The sequence below is a fragment of the Amblyraja radiata genome, chromosome 2, assembly GCF_010909765.2.
Source record: "Amblyraja radiata isolate CabotCenter1 chromosome 2, sAmbRad1.1.pri, whole genome shotgun sequence".
NCBI lineage: Eukaryota > Metazoa > Chordata > Chondrichthyes > Rajiformes > Rajidae > Amblyraja > Amblyraja radiata.
The window spans coordinates 27,753,575-27,774,938 of NC_045957.1; the positions used below are offsets into that span (position 1 = coordinate 27,753,575).

At 44.3% G+C, this 21,364-nt stretch overlaps 1 protein-coding gene across 17 annotated transcripts in view; it reads right to left on the reverse strand.

Moving 5' to 3' along the window:
- kmt2c (lysine methyltransferase 2C) overlaps positions 1 to 21,364 on the reverse strand; it is a 394,622-nt gene that overhangs the window by 236,837 nt on the left and 136,421 nt on the right. For all 17 annotated transcript variants that reach the window (XM_033044025.1, XM_033044050.1, XM_033044059.1 and 14 more), the window contains one exon: positions 8,031 to 8,166. In XM_033044025.1, coding sequence (XP_032899916.1) covers positions 8,031 to 8,166 — 136 coding nt within the window. The remainder of the gene's footprint in view (positions 1 to 8,030; positions 8,167 to 21,364) is intronic.

Below are 21,364 nucleotides of genomic sequence, written 5' to 3' on the forward strand. Positions count from 1 at the left end.
CTGGATCCCAATGCTCAGCGCTTCATGTTTCAGAGTTGGCTAATGTTATTGATTTGTAATTAGTTGACAAAACCTTAATTTATTAATTTGGAATATCCAGGGGGATGGGATAAGTGTAATATTAAAATGACATGCAAGGTGTCAGGCTGTCTGTCACAACATTGGGAAGGTAGCACCATTGTCATTTGCCACTCAACTATTATGTTTGTTTACCTCACTGACTATTTCTAACCCCCCCCCCCCAACTCCTTTGACAGGTTGAATAGAAATGTCCCCAATCTCGTTGTTTTATTAATTGAACATGTAGATGAACATCTTCAAGGAGTGTAATCAGATGGAAACTGATTCAGATGCGATATTTAAGAGCTTGTTCAAAGAAGGGGGATATTTTAAAAGAGTAACAGAGATACTTGCAGGGGAATGTGTGAGGAGATTATTATTTGTCTTTAGTTTTAGCTTGAACCAGGACATCTGAAGGTTCAAAGTTTAATATAGTAATTGTACTGATACTGACCTCAACCTACCACGTAATGAATATCATCCATTCCGGAGGTTTGACTTTTATGATGCCATTAAAACTTCACTTGGATTTCAATCACTTCAATGTAAAAGTAATTGGGAATGGGGAATATTGGAACAAAAATTTCCCCTCGGTACATATTAACTGTAATATAATAATGTATGCATGTTGGTAGGTGCAATCAAAACTATGTTTTTATCATTGTTGTGTTATGAATACCACAGAAAATATTATGTACTCTCAAGATCACATGTAATAGAATAATATCGCTTAAATATATAGTTATTGGACTTTGCATTTTGGAAAAGTCCCAGCTGAGAGGAAGACAGCAAAATACTGAAAACATTGGGAGTGAAAATGACTTCAGGACAGTTTGTTAGGGAAATGAAGGAAATGGTAACATAATACTTATACAGCTGAGTGAGTATAATTTTATGGATGAGAAATTGTGTTCAACCAATTGATGACTTCTTTGACAATGTAACTAGCATGTTAGATAACAAGGAAGCCAATGGATGTAGCAAATTTTGTTGTAGATAATTTGGTCTGTGAAGTGTCCTATAAAGGATTACTGCATTAGATAAGCACCTGTGGACTTGAGCATAATAGGTTAAGTCCAGTGGGTCAGATATGGGGCTTTATGTGAGGGCCGGATATATTGTCAGTGTAGAGGGGCTAGGAGCAAGGCCAAGTGTGCATCCAGCGTCACTCTCCTCCTCTCTCTTCCACGTTCTCTCCTCTCACCCTCTCTCTCTCTGCTCTCTTTCTCCCTCTCTGTCTCTCCCCTCTCTCACCACTCCCCCGCTGAAGGGAAAGCCTCTAGCTCTCTATTCGCGCTCCCAGCCTGTCTCCTCCCCCCCTCTCCCTCACTCTCCCCCTCTCCCCCCCCCACCCCCCACCCCCCCCCCCCCCCCCCCCCCCCCCCCCCCCCCCCCGGTTGCTTCGCTCCCTCGGGCTTGTTCTCTCGCAATTTCTCACTCCCAACTCTCACCCAATGTTGGCAGCCCTGTGTACCTGGTCGAAAGTGAGAGCAGAACAATATATGACACATACAAAAAATGTTGTACTTCATCGTATAAAGTGATGGAAGAATATCCAGATAAATCAAAGTGTTTCTTCCATTCTTTGAACAAATTTCCAAAGACTACTTTATGATAACCAAAACTCAAAACAGAACATTTGTCCAGAATTTCCAGAAAACATTGTATGAAAACAAAGCCAGGCAAATAAGTTATTTGACCAAACTGTTAACATAATATTTCCAAATATATTAAACTTACTCAAAAGGCTTTGGGGACATCAAGAAAAAACAAGTTACAGAATATGTTTTGTAAATGCCTCATGGGAGAGATTAATTAATGTATTATCTCAGTAATCATAGTGCTGCATTGTGTATAAGAGACCAGTGTGTAATTATGAAAACAAACGATTTAAATCTGTAGTCAATTCTTCTTCTTCTTGCGTATGGGCGTGCACAGCCTAAAGTTGTCGGACAATTTGTTCTATTTGATCTTATTTGATTGTGCACGTCGAGTTGAGTGCATTAGTCGAAATCACGTGAATTAGTCGATCACGTGAAGGTTTGAAGCAATCAGTCTCAAATTTTTTATCTTTGACTTTTTTGTATATTTAAGCTGTTCTTAAAATACAAGCCAAACAGCAGAACTAACTGAACTGCTGCAGTTTGAATGGCAAATTCATGCTTTGCTGCAATTGTTTGTTCAACTGAGTGGTTTTATTAGACCATTTTAAAGGACATTAAGAGTTAATGATAAAGCATACAGTTTAATATCAAACACTGATTTTCTTTTGTAAACTATTATCTAAATGGTGGCCGACTAGGAAAAGGGGAGATGCAGCGAGACCTGGGTGTCATGGTACACCAGTCATTGAAAGTGGGCATGCAGGTGCAGCAGGCAGTGAAGAAAGCGAATGGTATGTTAGCTTTCATAGCAAAAGGATTTGAGTATAGGAGCAGGGAGGTTCTACTGCAGTTGTACAGGGTCTTGGTGAGACCACACCTGGAGTACTGCGTACAGTACAGTTTTGGTCTCCAAATCTGAGGAAGGACATTATTGCCATAGAGGGAGTGCAGAGAAGGTTCACCAGACTGATTCCTGGGATGTCAGGACTGTCTTATGAAGAAAGACTGGATAGACTTGGTTTATACTCTCTAGAATTTAGGAGATTGAGAGGGGATCTTATAGAAACGTACAAAATTCTTAAGGGGTTGGACAGGCTAGATGCAGGAAGATTGCTCCCGATGTTGGGGAAGTCCAGGACAAGGGGTCACAGCTTAAGGATAAGGGGGAAATCCTTTAAAACCGAGATGAGAAGAACTTTTTTCACACAGAGAGTGGTGAATCTCTGGAACTCCCTGCCACAGAGGGTAGTCGAGGCCAGTTCATTGGCTATATTTAAGAGGGAGTTAGATGTGGCCCTTGTGGCTAAGGGGATCAGAGGGTATGGAGAGAAGGCAGGTACAGGATACTGAGTTGGATGATCAGCCATGATCATATTGAATGGCGGTGCAGGCTCGAAGGGCCGAATGGCCTACTCCTGCACCTAATTTCTATGTTTCTATGTTTCTATGTAATGCACATCTTGTCACAATGCAATTTTTAATGAAAGCTCGGGTTTGCAAGTGCAAGACCAAGCCCTAAAGCATCTATTCTATTTGTTGTTGTTACATAATTAAAAAGTGTATTAATTTAGGAATTTAATGTGATATAAAATAGGGGGATTGAGAAACTTACTGCAGATATCATAATTTAAAAAAGCCATTGCATAATCCTCAGGAACTACATTTTTAGTGGCTCATTGAACTGCCTACGAATAATTTTATAACACAAAATAATGCCCGAAACTACTTTATGAAAATATAATGACAAAAAAATATACACAACAAAGGACAAATTTATCAGGCAGTTGGCTAAATGTGAACAGAAATAGAGGCTACACTGCAAGATCCAAACCACTGGTTAGCCGCAAAAAGAGGATGGCCAGTTTACAGTTTGCCAAGAAGCACTTAAAAGAGAAACCACAGTTCTGGAAAAAGGTTTTGAAGTAGCATAATGAATTCTGAAGTGGATAGACACATCCCATATGGTCAGGTGCAAAGAAATGCCTCAAAACCCATTGGCTGGCGATTCATTCTACAGCAAGACAATGATCCCAAACTTACTGCTATAGCAACAAAGTAGCATTTCCAAAGCTAACAAATGGTCAATGCTTGAGTGGCCAAGTTAATCACTCGATCTGAACCCAATTGAGCATGCCTTTTATATGCTGCAGAGAAAACTGAAGGGGACTAGCCCCCAAAACAAGCATAAGCTAAAGATGGCTGCAATTCAGGCCTGGCAGAGCATCACCAGAGAAGACACCCAGCAACTGGTGATAGCCATGAATCGTAGACTTCAAGCAGTCATTGCATCCAAAGGATATGCAACAAAATACTAAACATGACTACTTTCATTTACATGACATTGTTGTGACCCAAACATTATGGTGCCCTGAAATGGGGGGACCATTACACTGCTGTAATTTCTACATGGTGAAACCAAAATGTATAAAAATGGTCTTTATTAAAATCTGACAATGTGCACTTTAACCACATGTGATTTTTTCTATTACAAATCTTAAATTGTGTACAGAGGCAAATAAATAAATGATCGGTCTTTGTCCCAAACATTATGGAGGGCACTGTACGTCTTGATTTCACTACCGAGTCACTGAGTGGGTTTCCGAGTGATGCAGCTAGTACTCACATCACCAGAGACCCGTGTTCAATCCTGAGCTCAAAAAGAATGTGCAAACTGCATGCACTCTATGAGAGTCTTCAGAGTGCTCCTGATTCCCCCATATCACAACGATGTGGATGTTAGTAAATTAATTGGCCACTAAAAACTGCCCCTTGTGTGTAAGTGAATTATAGAAACTGGAAGGGTTGATGAGAATGTGGGGAAAATAAAAGATGAGGTTAATACTGTAAATGGATGGTTGGCATGGGCATAGTGGGCTGAAGGGCTTATTTCTGTGCTGCATTAAAGTCATATGCCCAATGTTGCTCTATACACCATGGTAATATCTCCAGAAAAGTAGTCCTGATCCAACAGCAAAACCCCACCCAATTCACATTTCTCAGAATTTAACAGAAGTTCCTCCAATATCTGCAAGGATGAGAGAAAACTTTTCCCATTTCCAAAACTAACCTGGCTCCTACAGTATTTCCTCCCTCCTCACAACTCCTCCAAGACTACTTAATAATTGTATTGACAGGGGAGACACAGATGGGGGGGGGGGGGGGAGACACAGGCGGGGGGAGACACGGGCGGGGGGATACACGGGCGGGGGGAGACACGGGCGGGGGGAGACACGGTCGGGGGCAGACACGGGCGGGTGGAGACACGGGCGGGGAGACACGGGCGGGTGGAGACACGGGCGGGGGGATACACGGGCGGGGGGAGACACGGGCGGGTGGAGACACGGGCGGGTGGAGACACGGGCGGGGGGAGACACGGGCGGGGGGAGACACGGGCGGGGGGAGACACGGGCGGGGGAGACACGGGCGGGGGGATACACGGGCGGGGGGATACACGGGCGGGGGGATACACGGGCGGGGGGATACACGGGCGGGGGGATACACGGGCGGGGGATACACGGGCGGGGGGATACAAGGGCGGGGGGATACACGGGCGGGGGGATACACGGGCGGGGGGATACACGGGCGGGGGAGACACGGGCGGGTGGAGACACGGGCGGGGGGATACACGGGCGGGGGGAGACACGGGCGGGGGGAGACACGGGCGGGGGGAGACACGGGCGGGGGGAGACACGGGCGGGGGGGGACACGGGCGGGGGGGGACACGGGCGGGGGAGACACCGGGCGGGGGGAGACACGGGCGGTGGAGACACACGGGCGGGGGGATACACGGGCGGGGGGAGACACGGGCGGGGGGAGACACGGGCGGGTGGAGACACGGGCGGGTGGAGACACGGGCGGGGGAGACACGGGCGTGGGGAGACACGGGCGGGGGGGAGACACGGGCGGGGGGAGACACGGGCGGGGGGGAGACACGGGCGGGGGGAGACACGGGCGGGTGGAGACACGGGCGGGTGGAGACACGGGCGGGGGGATACACGGGCGGGGGGATACACGGGCGGGGGGAGACACGGGCGGGGGGGGGAGACACGGGCGGGGGGGGAGACACGGGCGGGGGGGAGACACGGGCGGGGGGAGACACGGGCGGGGGGGGACACGGGCGGGGGGAGACACGGGCGGGGGAGACACGGGCGGGGGGAGACACGGGCGGGGGGATACACGGGCGGGGGGAGACACGGGCGGGGGGAGACACGGGCGGGGGGAGACACGGGCGCGGGGAGACACGGGCGCGGGGAGACACGGGCGGGGGGAGACACGGGCGGGGGGAGACACGGGCGGGGGGAGACACAGGCAGAGAGAACTTCTTTTAAGCTCAACAGACACAAAGGTGGAGTTCAGAATTTAAAATAAAACAATCACTGGATTAATCCGACAATCTAAGATACACTGCCAGATGAGCATGTGTATGCTCATTTCAAGAATGACTCAATTTAGAACTATTTGCATTCTCAAACCCTGTAAAGGGTTAACAATCAATTTGTGGTATTAATTGCATAAGCTGAAGCCATCCAGCTCCTCTGGAAATGTTTTGATGCCCTGCAGCAAATAGTTCTGGCTGCTCTAACCAGTGTCTCTGCATACAAATAGAACCTATTTCCCTCCATCCTATCCCCCTTGGTCAAATCCCTTCCCACCTATGTTCTAGACACCTCAGACACTCTCCGCCGCCTCCACGCATTCCACTCTCTGGGCCCTCACCCCCTCATCTTCACCATGGATGTCCGGTCACTCTACACCTCCATCCCCCACCAGGATGGCCTCGGAGCCCTCCGGTACTTCCTCGACCAGAGGAGCAACCTATACCCAGCCACTGACACTCTCCTCCGCTTAGCGGAGTTGGTCCTCACCCTCAACAACTTTACACTTGACTCCTCCCATTTCCTCCAAACACAAGGCGTAGCTATGGGCACACGCATGGGCCGCAGCTACGCCTGCCTCTTTATCGGGTACGTTGAACAATCCTTGTTCAATACGTACCAGGGCCCCATCCCCGACCTCTATCTCCGTTACATTGACGACTGCTTTGGGGCCACCTCCTGCACCCACACACAACTGACTGACTTCATCCACTTCACCACCAACCTCCATCCGGCACTCCAATACACCTGGACCATTTCCGACACTTCCCTACCATTCCTTGACCTCACCATCTCCATCGCAGGGGACAGACTCCTGACCGACATACATTACAAACCCACTGACCCACATGGCTATCTGGACTACACGTCTTCCCACCCTGACCCCTGTAAAGACTCCATCCCCTACTCCCAATTCCTCCGCCTACGCCGCATCTGTTCCCAGGATGAGACATTCCATACCAGGGCATCGGAAATGCCCTCGTTCTTCAGGGAACGGGGATTCCCCTCCGCCACCATAGATGAAGCTCACACCAGGGTCTCATCCATACCCCGTAACACTGCTCTCTCTCGCCATCCCCGCACTCGCAACAAGGGCAGAGTCCCTCTGGTCCTCACCTTTCACCCCACCAGCCGGCAAATACAACACATAATCCTCCGCCATTTCCGCCACCTCCAACGTGACCCCACCACTCGCCACATCTTCCCATCTCCCCCCATGTCTGCCTTCCGCAAAGACCGCTCCCTCCGCAACTCCCTCGTCAATTCTTCCCTTCACTCCCGCACCACCCCCTCGCCGGGCACTTTCCGTTGTAACCGCAAGAAATGCAACACCTGTCCCTTCACCTCCCCCCTCGACTCCATTCAAGGACCCAAGCAGTCGTTCCAGGTGCGACAAAGGTTCACCTGTATCTCCTCCAACCGCATCTACTGCATCCGCTGCTCTAGATGTCAGCTGATTTACATTGGGGAGACTAAGCGGAGGTTGGGCGATCGTTTCGCCGAACACCTCCGCTCAGTCCGCAATAACCAACCTGACCTCCCGGTGGCTCAGCACTTCAACTCCCCCTCCCATTCCCAATCCGACCTCTCTGTCCTGGGTCTCCTCCATTGCCAGAGTGAGCAACAGCGGTAATTGGAGGAACAGCACCTCATATTCCGCCTGGGGACCTTGCGTCCGGATGGCATTAACATTGAATTCTCCCAATTTTGCTAGCCCTTGCTGTCTCCTCCCCTTCCTTAACCCTCTAGCTGTCTCCTCCCACCCTCCCATCCGCCCGCCCTCGGGCTCCTCCTCCTCCCCTTTTTCCTTCCTTCTCCCCCCCACCCCCCATCAGTCTGAAGAAGGGTTTCGGCCCGAAACGTCACCTATTTCCTTCGCTCCATAGATGCTGCTGCACCCGCTGAGTTTCTCCAGCAATTTTGTGTACCTATTTCCCAGCATTTCACATTATATAACACATGAGGGAATGACTCAGCTTCAAGTTCTAACCTGGTTTTTGTATTGAGATTGATTGAGGCTATGGAACTGGCAGACTCATCAGATACCGTGCGCTGCAATAGAGGTGATTGTTCATTGGTCTCCATTTCTGTAAGGATGTCCTCCTCCAGTGAGTCATCTTTAGTTTCTGTTAAAGAAAGTAAGCAAAGTTTTCATAACCTTCAATGTAAAACTCAAGTTATTTCCTATACAGCCAACTATACCTTAATTTAATAATAATCATCAATTTTTTAGTTGTACGCCTTGTGTAAAATATATTGCAGCTACTGGAAAGATGTATTAAATGCATCTTAACATGTAATTCCTGTAAATGTGGGTTACAAGATTTTCTGTTTAGATAGACCACATAAACACGTGGAAAGGAATAGAAATCAAAGATAATAGCAGATCTGTGTCATGAATTGAAATTAATCTATCAATAAATCTGGACCAAATTAATCATTTTAAACTTGCCAACCTGACTTAAAAGTGCGAACCTGACTTTGCAGAGGATAAGAACCAGAAGCTGCCCGAGGTTGAATAGTATGGACCAAGCCCTTAAGGATTTTGTTCCATAAGGACACTATTTTTACATTTGGATGATAGGAAGCAATATAAAATGAAATGATGGATGTTTTCCTTTTTCTTCCCCACAGTTATTCCGTAAGTATTCGAGCACTGATATTTTCAACAAAATATATATTGGGCTGTGCACTGTGCACAATAAAATCATTTTCCAGTGCCTTCGGATAAAAAAAGTCTTCCTTTTGTAGGATATTTTTTCAGTTGTACCAAACAAAATTCAAGCTTTTGGAGATGAGCTGTGTCACACTGATCTATGAATGGCCTTATTTGAACTGTTTAATTTGTCATTTCTAAGTATCACCTCTAATAAGCAAAATCCTCAACTTCACCCTCCCGAGATGGCTCTGTTCACGTCTCACTACTCATCATGAGAAATGAACTGGAGTATAACTATTTCAAAATTGTGAGGAAACACCTTGTAATTATTGTAAAAATAAGGAACTGCAGATGCTGGTAGGATTCTTAATCCTTTTGTCCCACACCTTGTTTTTTCATCTCTGGCCTTTGTCCAATCTTCAGCCTATCAACCCCTTCCTTCACCCCTCAACTGTGCTCACCTATTACCTGCAATGTTTTGTCCTGCCCCTTTTCTCTTCCAGCTTTCCCTCCCTCCCTCCACTGCATCCATGTTCTCTGGAGATGCTGCCTGACCTGCTTAGTTACTCCAACACTTTGCCTCTTTCCTTGGAATTATCTACAGTTTTTCCAAATTCGGTGCTGCCTGGGGTTGAAGGGCGGGTGGGGAAGAGAATATTTGGTAAGTCGTGAAGAAGCCAGAACTCAAAAATAAATCTGTTTTCCCTAATGGGCTGACCATTGTATCTTTTGAGTATTATACTACTGTGCTGTGCAGCAGGTTGCCAGATCATGCATCCATGCTGATAACCATGATGTAACTCTCTCATTGAAAGTATCAACGGAAGCTATAGCACTCTTACCAGTTAAGTCATAGATTGTTTTTAAAAAAATGATTAATATTAATAATAATAAAAATAATAATTATTTATATAGCGCCTTTCTAATACTCAAGGCGCTTAAATTATTAAATTAAATTAAATTAAATATTACCACTTATACATTGTAGTTCCACTGGAGCCGTGTTAATCCTCTGATGTGCTCTGATGCAATCTAGAGCATTTATGAGACTAATGATTATATTTCCAGTTTTGGCTTTGAAAACATAATTCAGGCTGCAAAAAGAGAAGGCCTTTGTATAAAAGTCCAACCTGAGAATTGTCATATTCGGTGCACATTCAATGACAGAAGAGTGATATATTTGTTTATGCAATGCCATATACGACTGGTCCGGACTTCAAGATGGCAGCCAAAAACTTTAGGGTAAACAAATAAATAAATTGAAGAAAGACGCAAAATGCTGGAGTAACACAGCGGGTCAGGCGGAATCCCTGAAGAGCGTGGATCGGTGACGTTTCAGGTCAGAACCCTTCTCCATATGCTCCAGGGATGCTGCCTGACGTGCTGAGTTACTCCAACATTTTGTGTCTTTCTTTCTTGGTAACCCAGCACCCCAGTTCCTTATTTTTACAACTAAATAAATTGTATCAATTGACCTGATTTTCTGCAGGGATTGTTCTCAATCTACAATGCAGCAAGTGAATTAAATCCTTGCAGAAACAGGACACAAGCGATCACACTTTGGGCTGGACTTTCCACTTTGGTCACCCTAATATTCTGTCTGTTAAACAGAAATTACAAAAATAAATAATAATATCACTGTATAAAAACAAACATTCCTATCCATAGTTTTCTTCCATATAGTTCATTTGCTATTCCTTCATATTTAATCTACTACGGACTGTACTCAATGTTTCATTATAAATATATATGTATTTCCTTGGGAGAATGAAAGCCGTATTTAAAATACTCAATTGCTAAACCCAGTCACTAGTGGAAGTAGAGAACAAAGAACAATATATAAATTTGAATGAAATAATTTTAAATAAATGCATTGTGAGTGGAATTTATTTTCCTTTTGTAATGATAAACCTGGAGGACATTTTATGTAATCAAGTATCCTTTGGTTGCTAAAGAGTAATTCAACCAAATTGCATATATCCAAGGGTGTCATACTTTTCAGAACCTCAGAAATATTTGTGGGACACACTACATTGCTTAACAAATGTTAACTGAAGTAGTTGAGGCAGATTAAATATCAGTCAAATACAGCCAAAGATCCAATTTTCACCTGCTCTTTATCTAGTGCCTTCCAGAGACCTTCAAGATAATATGGTACATTTTGTAAACAGGGAGAAACAAAAATTCACTAACATAATTCTATCCAAGACAGTTTTCAATCATTCTAAACACAAGTTAATTGATATGCATAATCGACCCAATTCATCCGCCTTCTTCCTGCACCCTTCAAGCCCTCATTATTAGACAGAGATCTCAAGGCCATTTTGTTTTATTTGTTTACAAGTGGTCGTACTAACATACATTCCATCACAATGTGGCTGCCAAGGTTATTTCAGAGGGCAATACCAAGTCAATTTGTAGGTCAAAATTGCCTGCGATGAAAGATTTCCATCCCAGAAAGAGCCATTAGTGAACCAAGTAGATTTGATTACTCTAATTAAAATCCCCAAGTTACTGCAATGACATCTAATCTTGCCTTTCAGGTCTCTAATCAACGTGCCTTCAAGTCCCGGGGTCCTTATTATTTAATACTTTCTGTAAAGGATGCACTATTTCACTAACATAATTTTTCCTCATATCCTTTACTTTTAGAAGACTCAGGTAAAATAGCGTTTGAACCCTATTCCATATAGGCAATATGACTGTTATATAGATCAGTACAGTACAGGACAGACCCTTCGACGCACGATATTGGTTTTCACAATATTTGCATCAGTGCTCTCCAACTATCTTTGAACATAACCAAGGTTTTCACAAGCAGATTGTGAGGGATAAGATGATTAAACCACCATCATTGTGAGGGGCCGAATGATTGTAGTCACCGATCTTGTGATGGGCCGAGGAGTTGGAATCACCAACCTTGTGATTCGAACAAACAGTCAGACCTTCAGAGCTGTTGATAACATTGTAGAATAACAAGATGAGGTAAAGAATGTAGCTGACAACACAGAAGCTATTCTTTAGGTCAAAGGCAATTAAGTAGGTTAGGGCAACAGCTACTGAGCATGCTTAATAAAATAAATGAATATTAACTTTACGCCCCTCATGACAAAGAACCTAATTTAAATGTACATGCGATGTATGATGTGGGAGGAGAGGGAATGATTGATGACGCACGGAGGGGAGGGTTGGAAGATTGTGAACCTCGGTACCCTGATTGGAAGTGGTCAGAAGGGGAGGCGTCCGATCAATAAAGACTGTATACTGAATTGTATAAAAATAGATGTTTTTCCTTTGCTCGGGGTGTCTCAACTTGGAGAGGCACCCGATTCTGCAGACTCGCAAATAAAGCATTTCTTGTTTCCACGATTTAGTCTCTGAGTAGTGATTGTGAGCACAAACAATATATCTCACAAGTTGGGGGCTCGTCCGGGATCGCCACTCCGGCCGCTTGACGGAGGCACGAAAGGAAGGGAAGGTGCACCCTGCTGATTTCAGCAGTCTCTGATCTCCTTGCTTGCCGTCAGCGGTTTGAGCGAGTGATATTCGGACAAGAGACTCTGGAAACAAGAGGGAATCCGGTGAAAGGGATCAATCAATCGAGCAATTCCTGTGCACAGGACTCGGGTAAGAATATTGACTATTAAGTATTACTCGGGCGATTGGGTTCTGTTGGACGGGAAAAGGTCTGACAGGGATGGGTAACCGGAACGGGCAAAGTAAGGGCCCGGGGGAAAAAGGCTCAAACTGATGAAGAGCCGCACATTCCGCCTGATAGTCCATTGGGGCGGATGTTGCACGGATGGGGTGAGGGGGGGGGGTGAGGTGTGCGTCTGGCTTATTGAGACATCCGAAGAGTTGTCGGATTGAGAAATAAGTGGCGTTGGAACCCAACCCAAAGAACCCCCGTGGTCAGGGCATCTGCTCCTCCCGTGAGGGGGGGCGAGAACCAGGGACCCCAAACTTTCAAAGAAGAGAAAGAGGAAGGGGTGAATGGAGGGACCAAGGTTGGGGTCCCCCGGGAAATAAAGAAAAAGGATCAGGGGTATGGCGCACCGGGCCATCCCGGTGTTATCATTGTCACAAAGAAGGACACTTTAAAAGAGAATGTCCAAAGATAAGGCATGAAGTACAATCGTACACACTGATGGAGGAATAGGGGGGTCAGGGGTTCCCCTCCTTGGGGTGTGTAGGACGTACACGGGAACCCTTGGTAAACTTAAAATTAGGTCCCCAAGGAGAAGACACGGTATTTATGGTGGACTCAGGGACGGAAAGATCAAGTGTAACCAGGATACCGGAGGGAATAGGATTAGGGGAAAAGCAAGTCAAAATCTCTGGAGTAGGGGGAAAGGTAATGACAGCTCCCGAGATAGAAGGAGTAATGGTAAGATATGAAAATCGAGAGGCCATGGAAGACTTAATCCTGGTGCCCCAGGCAGGAATAAATCTGATGGGAAGGAACTTACAAGTTCAATTAGGAATGGATGGGCACAGCTCCCATAGGTGGACAGATTATAGTACAACTATATACATTGACGACCGAAGATGAAGAAAGAATAGTCTCACAGGTGTGGGCAAGAGAGGGAAATAGGGGAGGGCTAAGAATACCACCTCTGAGGATAGCCTTGCGAGAAGGAAGTGAAGTAGTACAAGTAAGACAGTATCCGATTTCAATGGAAGGAAGGAAAGGGCTGCAGCCAATTATAGAAAACTTACTGAAGGATGGAGTATTGGAGAGTTGTATGTCCCCCTACAACACGCCAATGCTCCCTGTAAGAAAGACTGACGGAACGTTCCGACTGGTCCAGGACCTAAGAGAATTGAATAGGGTAGTTAGGGCTTGACACCCGGTAGTCCCAAATCCTTATACCATAATGGGACGTATACCCCCTAACCATAGGTGGTTCAGTGTGGTAGATCTGAAAGACGCCTTTTGGAGCTGCCCCCTGGCTGAGGAAAGTAGAAACCTCTTTGCATTCGAGTGGGAAAACCCAGACACACTGAGGAAGCAACAGTATCGACGGACTGTGCTCCCTCAGGGATTTATTGAATCCCCGAACCTGTTCAAGCAAATATTAGAACAAGTATTAGAGGATGTTCCCAGGACCTATGGGACACAATTATTGCAGTACGTAGATGATTTGTTACTCTCAGACGGAGAAGAAGAGCCAGTAAGGGATGCAACCATAACCCTCTTAAACTTTTTAGGGGAAAAGGGATTGAGAGTGTCCAAAAATAAACTACAATTTGTAGAACAGGAGGTTAAATATCTAGGACACCTGATTAGTGACGGGAAAATGAAAATAAACCCCGAAAGAATAGCTGGGATCACCGGGCTGCCGATGCCAAGGAACAAAAAAGAAATCAGGAAGTTTCTCGGGTTAATTGGGTACTGTAGTTTATGGATAGACAATTACACCCGACAAGTCAAGTTCTTGTATGATAAATTGTGTGAGGAGACTGATAAAGTACAATGGGATTCTGAGGACGAACAGAGATTTGGAGAAATAAAGAATAGCCTGATCACCGCACTGGTACTGACCCTCCCGTCCATCGATCAACCATTCCATCTCTTTGTTAATGCGGAGAATGGAATTGCGTTGGGGGTACTGACACAAAAGAGAGGAGGGAAGCGACAGCCAGTCGCATTCCTTTCTAAACTCTTGGATCCGGTATCACGAGGGTGGCCTGTATGTATTCAAGCGGTCGCAGCAACAGCAATATTAGTGGAAGAAAGTAGAAAATTGACATTTGGAGGTGACCTGGTAGTATCTACTCCCCACACGGTCCGGACAATACTAACTCAGAAGTCCAACCGGTGGTTGACTGACTCCAGGATCCTAAAGTACGAAGTGATACTTATGGAAAAAGACGATTTGACCATTCTGACCGATAAGAATTTAAACCCTTCCCAGTTTTTATACTCGGCGGACGACGAGCAGGAAGGGCAGAGACCAGAACACTACTGTAGCGAAGTTATAGAACTACAGACCAAGAGCAGGGAGGATTTGGAGGAGCAGCCTCTGGCAGAGGGAGAAAGGTGGTTTATAGACAGTTCTTCCCGCTGTATAAATGGAAAAAGATATAGTGGGTATGCCATAATAGGAGGAGAAGGATTTGAAGGAGTGGAGGCGGGCAGGTTGCCAGGTAGTTGGTCGGCTCAGTCATGTGAATTGTATGCCTTAATACAGGCGTTAGAATTGTTGGAGGGGAAGGAAGGAACGGTGTACACGTTTGGGAGAATATGGAAAGAAAGGGGGATGATTACAGCAAGAGGAAAGGAGTTGGCACATGAGCAATTAATTGAGAAGGCGCTGGAAGCATTACATTTGCCAGAAAGGATAGCGGTGGTCCATGTGGCGGGACACCAAAAGGGGAACTCATTAGAAGCAAGGGGAAATGAAGCGGCAGACGGAGCCGCCAAAAAGGCAGCGACAGAAGGAACTGTGAGGATGTTGTCTTTAATACCATTAAGGGAAGGAGTAGAAAAGATACCTGTATTCTCACAGGAGGAGGAGGATAAAATGAATGAGTTAGGGGCTCGGCGTTCCACTGACGGGAGGTGGTGGACGCCGGATGGGAAACAAATGTTAACCAAAGGATTAACTCGGGATTTGATGACACAACTGCACTCCCAGTCACATTGGGGATCGCAGGCCCTGTGTGACACACTACTACGGACCTACGCTTGCCGAGGTATCTATACTTTGGCTAAGCAGAGGGTTAACAAGAAGGTAATGAGAGCTGTCCCTGGTGGAGGACAACAATTGGCTATAAGAACCTTCCAGAGAATACAGGTAGATTTTACAGAACTTCCAAGAATACAAAGGTGGAAGTATCTCCTAGTAGTTGTAGACCATTTCACCAGGTGGGTGGAAGCATTTCCCACGATAAATGCCACCGCTCAGGCAGTAACCCGTATATTATTAGAACAAATCATTCCCCGATACGGGGTCATCGAATCCATAGATTCCGACCGAGGAACACATTTTGCCTCTAAGGTTCACCTGTTGGTTTGCAGTACCTTGGGAATAAATTGGAAATTGCATACACCCTGGCACCCCCAGAGTTCTGGGCGAGTGGAAAGGATGAATGCAACCCTTAAAACACAGATAACTAAGTTAATGGAGGAAACCAGACTACCCTGGACTAAGTGTTTACCAATTGCATTATTAAGAATACGAACGGCACCCCGTAAAGATATTGCGGTGTCTCCCTACGAAATGTTGTTTGGGCTGCCCTATCTTGGAAAGGTAGAGGGCACGCCGACCTTCGAAGGCAGCGATGTGTTCCTGAGGAACTATTTACTGGCAGTGTCTCGTTCCCTTGCAGAATTAAAAATAAAAGGACTGTTGGCACAAAGTCCACCACTCGACTTTCCAATACACGCTATAAAGGCCGGTGACTGGGTACTGATTAAAAGTTGGAAGGAGGAGAAACTGCAGCCCCGGTGGACTGGCCCATACCTGGCATTGCTGACAACAGAGACAGCAGTACGAACAAAAGAAAAAGGGTGGACACATGCGACCCGGGTTATAGGTCCCGTTGACCCGCCGTCAGTTCCTGAGAAAGACGATCAGTGGACGGTAAAACCAGGGAATAAGCCCCTGGCATTAACTTTCAGTAAGAAATAAGTGGATGAAACTAACAGCATGAAAGGTGCAGTTGTAGTATTACTAACTATGTATGTAACCATTATAAGAAGTGTTAATAACTGTGATAAGTGCTACCATCCTATCAGATATGGAGGGCGAACAACCAGATCATTTACCTATCATTCCCATGTAAGTGATGATTGCTACGACCTAAGGACTAGAGCTGTTTGTCAGGACGGGGGGAGGGGGTATTATGTAGTAGAAAATAAGGGACATGTAGGAAGTTTTGGGCACATTACCTGCCCAAAAGGGGAGAAATGGGTCTGCATGACCAAGAGAGGACAGTTAGGCATCCCTTCCCGAGACAGGGAGGAAACATTAGACAAAATTAAGGAGGTAGTGATAGGGAAGTTAGCAGAAGCAGTAGTCAACAAACCTCCCCCACCTTCCCAGCCTCAACTGCACCAGACTGTGTATGATGAAATAAAGCAGCAGATTGAGTTCCAGGAAGTGGGGAGAAACCTGTTTGTGGACTTGGCCCTCCGGATAGCCAGAACCCTGAATGTGACTAACTGTTGGGTTTGTGGAGGACCGCTGATGAGCTCACGCTGGCCATGGAGAGGATCTATCATTGAGGTATGGGACCTGATAAAGTGGAATTTGACGGTGGGAAGAGATCGAAGTCCCCAGGAATGGGTCCTGACACACACCTCGGTTGGAACTGAGTGTATCGCCAGGCCCTGGGCAAAGGATGCCATCCTAGTAGGCAGCAGCCCCTGCCAGCGCATCATCACCCAGTGGCCAAATCAATCCCGAGTGTGGTGGCCAGAGGAACCTCAATGGTATCCCACTGTAAAGGATGAAGGAAACTGTACTATCTGGATGAAGACTGATGGAAGCGAATCGACTGGATTATGGAATTGCACCGGGAACAACCCTTACCAAGGAATCCCAGTGTTGCAGGACATATGGGACAATGTTACCTCTAGTGGACCGGCCCCTGAAGGACTGCTATGGATATGCGGACACAAGGCATACTCGGTATTGCCAGAAAAATGGAGTGGGACTTGTTTAATTGGACTGGTACAACCAGGAGTTTTTTTTTGTTGACCACTGAGGAGGGGCGGTCGTTAGGAACACCCATCTTTGACGATCTACACCGAACGAAGAGAAGAATGGACATCGGAAAATGGGAAAATGATGAGTGGCCACCTGCAAGAATCATCTCATATTATGGACCAGCCACTTGGGCACAGGACGGATCCTGGGGCTACCGGACCCCAGTGTATATGTTAAATCGGATCATAAGACTACAGGCAGTGCTGGAAGTAATTACTAACCAGACTGCATCTGCACTAGAGATGTTGGCGAAGCAGCAGACACAGATGAGAACAGCGATATACCAAAACCGTTTGGCCTTAGACTATTTACTAGCCGAAGAGGGAGGAGTATGCGGAAAATTCAACCTCTCTAATTGCTGCCTAAACATAGATGACAACGGGCAAGCAGTAATGGATATATCAGAAGGAATCAGAAAAATAGCACATGTCCCGGTACAGAGATGGAACACAATCATGGGAGCAGGATGGTGGGATTACATTTTAGGAGGAGCCTGGTGGAAAGCGGTGGGACTGGTGATTTTATGGGCATTAGCTGCATTGATCATTATCCCCTGTTGTATACCATGTCTCAGGGTTCTTATAACTAGAAGTATAAGCCAAATGCAGGCAGTTGTAGTCCCCATGGGGGAGAAAGGGGGCGTCCAGAAGATAATGATAATGAGGCCGAGAGAGGACCCAGAGGAAAGAGAGATAAAAAGAATGTTATTAGCTTTGGAACAGCAGGAAGTCTAGGAATGGGGTTTAATACAGGATGTGTAGCAAAAGAAAAAGGGAGGATTGTGATGGATAAGATGATTAAACCACCATCATTGTGAGGGGCCGAGTGATTGTAGTCACCGATCTTGTGATGGGCCGAGGAGTTGGAATCACCAACCTTGTGATTCGAACAAACAGTCAGACCTTCAGAGCTGTTGATAACATTGTAGAATAACAAGATGAGGTAAGGAATGTAGCTGACAACACAGAAGCTATTCTTTAGGTCAAAGGCAATTAGGTAGGTTAGGGCAACAGCTACTGAGCATGCTTAATAAAATAAATGAATATTAACTTTACGCCCCTCATGACAAAGAACCTAATTTAAATGTACATGCGATGTATGATGTGGGAGGCGAGGGAATGATTGATGACGCACGGAGGGGAGGGTTGGAAGATTGTGAACCTCGGTACCCTGATTGGAAGGGGTCAGAAGGGGAGGCGTCCGATCAATAAAGACTGTATACTGAATTGTATAAAAATAGACGTTTTTCCTTTGCTCGGGGTGTCTCAACTTGGAGAAGCACCCGATTCTGCAGACTCGCAAATAAAGCATTTATTGTTTCCACGATTTAGTCTCTGAGTAGTGATTGTGAGCACAAACAATATATCTCACAAGATTCTCCAAAGGCCCTTCACAGTTATTAGATACAAATGTTGCACAGTGTCACTATTAAACCGTAAAATTAAAAGCCCAAATAAATATTTTTCTGCTTTTGCCAGCCAAAAAAGTTATGAGAAATGAAACCAGAAAATATAACAATAGATGAAACAAAAACTACGACTTATACATATATCACCTATCATTAAGTGCCTGTCCCACTGTACGAGATAATTCAAGAGTTCTCTTGAGTTCTCCCGATTCGAGCTCATGTAATGTAAGTAGCGGGTACGTCGGAGCTCGTGGATGTCATGTAGCAGCTCACAACGCTAACAGCAGGTACTCGTGAAACGCGGTAAGCTCGTGAAGTTTTTTCAACAGTGCGGAGAGTGTCCACGAGAGTCCCCGAGTACCTACGAACGGCTATTACCATAATTATCAGAGTTCGAATCAGGGGAAACTCGGGAGAACTCTTGAATTACCTCGTACAGTGGGATAGGGCCTTTACAATTGCTCCACGATATATAAAGGGTTGTGAATAATTGAATTAATCGTAAATGATCAATCATTGAGTGTTCAAAATGGTATAGAAAAGTGTTTTAGCAATATGTAATTAAAATTTGAACTACATAACGTTAATCAGGCATAGAAATTCAATTCTGCAGGAGCCTCCATAACTAACCAAATGTATGTTTAAGACACCAGAGACTAAAAATAATTAGAGTACTTCAATTTTACTGAAGGGTTTGCAGGGAAGTTTTAAAATATCAATTTGGCTCAAGTTAATATATTTATTTATTTTTTATTTATTTAAAAAAAATATTTTTATTAGTAGACATATTATAAAGTATAGTTACATATTATAGTAAAAAAACTTTTCATATACATCAGTCATACATTATTAAAATTTTCAATTATCAATTACTTCTGCTTCTAGTGTTTTTATTTTTTATAGAAAGAGAGAGAAAGAGAGGGTAGAAAGTTACAAATTAAAAAACCCCAGAAAAACAGAGGAGGTGGAATGGGTTACCTGTAATACGTCAATGGAGATCGTAGGTTCGTATAAAGTATAGCTTTTCATCTGATCCTGAGTTCAAGTTTCAGTTGGGTCCTCGTGCTGTGCCAATCTATCCCTTCAGATAGTTAATGAATGGAGCCCAGATTTTATCGAAAACATCTTGTTTGTCCATTAAGACAAGTCTAATTCTTTCTAAGTATAGGGTCTCCGACATTTCCGTAATCCACATATTAATTGTGGGGGTTGTAGGGCCTTTCCAAAATTTTAATATTAATTTTTTCCCGATTATTATACTGTAGTCGAGGAAATTTCTTTGGTTTGTTGTGAGTGTTAAACTTTGTTCTGATATTCCAAGTATTATTAATTTTGTGTTTGGGTCCAGTTTTGTATTAATAACTTCTGAAGTTATTTCAAAAATATCAGTCCAGAAATGTTTAAGTTTTATACAGTTTGCAAACGTATGTGTTAAATTAGCCTCTAGATGTAGACATTTATCACAAATAGGAGAGATTTGTGGGAAGATTCTATTTAGTTTTATTTTAGAGTAGTGTAGTCTATGTAAGACCTTGAATTGTATTAAAGTATGTCTGGCATTTAATGAACATTGATGTATTTGTTGTAAACTTTCGTCCCACATATCTTTCGTTATAGGGTGACCTATTTCATTTTCCCATTTGTATCTATATGGTTCGGTCGGTGGTACCTCGTTGTTTAGTAGGGTGTTATAAATATAAGCTATTAGTTTTTCAGTATTAGGATGCTTGTTCAAACATTCATCAAGAATTTCTGATTCCCTACTGTAGACTTGTGTATTAGATTTAACATAATCTCTAATTTGTAGATATCTGAAGAAATTATTTGAGTGCAGTCCATAATTCTGTTGTAACTCTTGAAATGAAAGAAAAGTGCCTTTCCCATAAAGATGTCCAATATTTTTGATTCCGTAATTTTTCCATTGTGTGAAACCTTTGTCCATAAAGGATGATTTGAATGAAGGATTATTTACAATGGGAAGGCATAGTTGTATATTATTCAATTTTAAATCTTTTTTTTATTTGTTTCCAAATTCGTATTCCACTATGTATTATGGGGTTTTCTTTATAGGTTTTTTTGTGCAGTTTTGTGGGGACAAATATGATCGGACCTATTTCAAAAGGTAGACAGTCTTCCTTTTCCATCATTAACCAATCTGGTTTTCGATCAATTTCTTCCAGCCAGAAATTCATGTTTTTAATATGGACTGCCCAAATATAAAATAAGAAATTTGGCAAAGCCAAACCTCCATTTATCTTTGACTTACATAAATGTTTTTTACTTATTCTATGATTCTTATAATCCCAGACAAAACTTGTAACAACGGAGTCGACTTTTTTGAAAAAAGTTTTTGGAATATATATCGGAATTAATTGAAATAGGTACAGCAGTTGCGGTAAAAAAATCATTTTTATAGCATTAATTCTCCCAAGCATAGAAATGGGGAGTGTTTTCCAGTATTGAATATTCTTATGTAGTTTATTCAGTAAGGGTGGGAAATTTAGTTTAAATAAAGAGGTATATGTCTTAGTTACATAGAT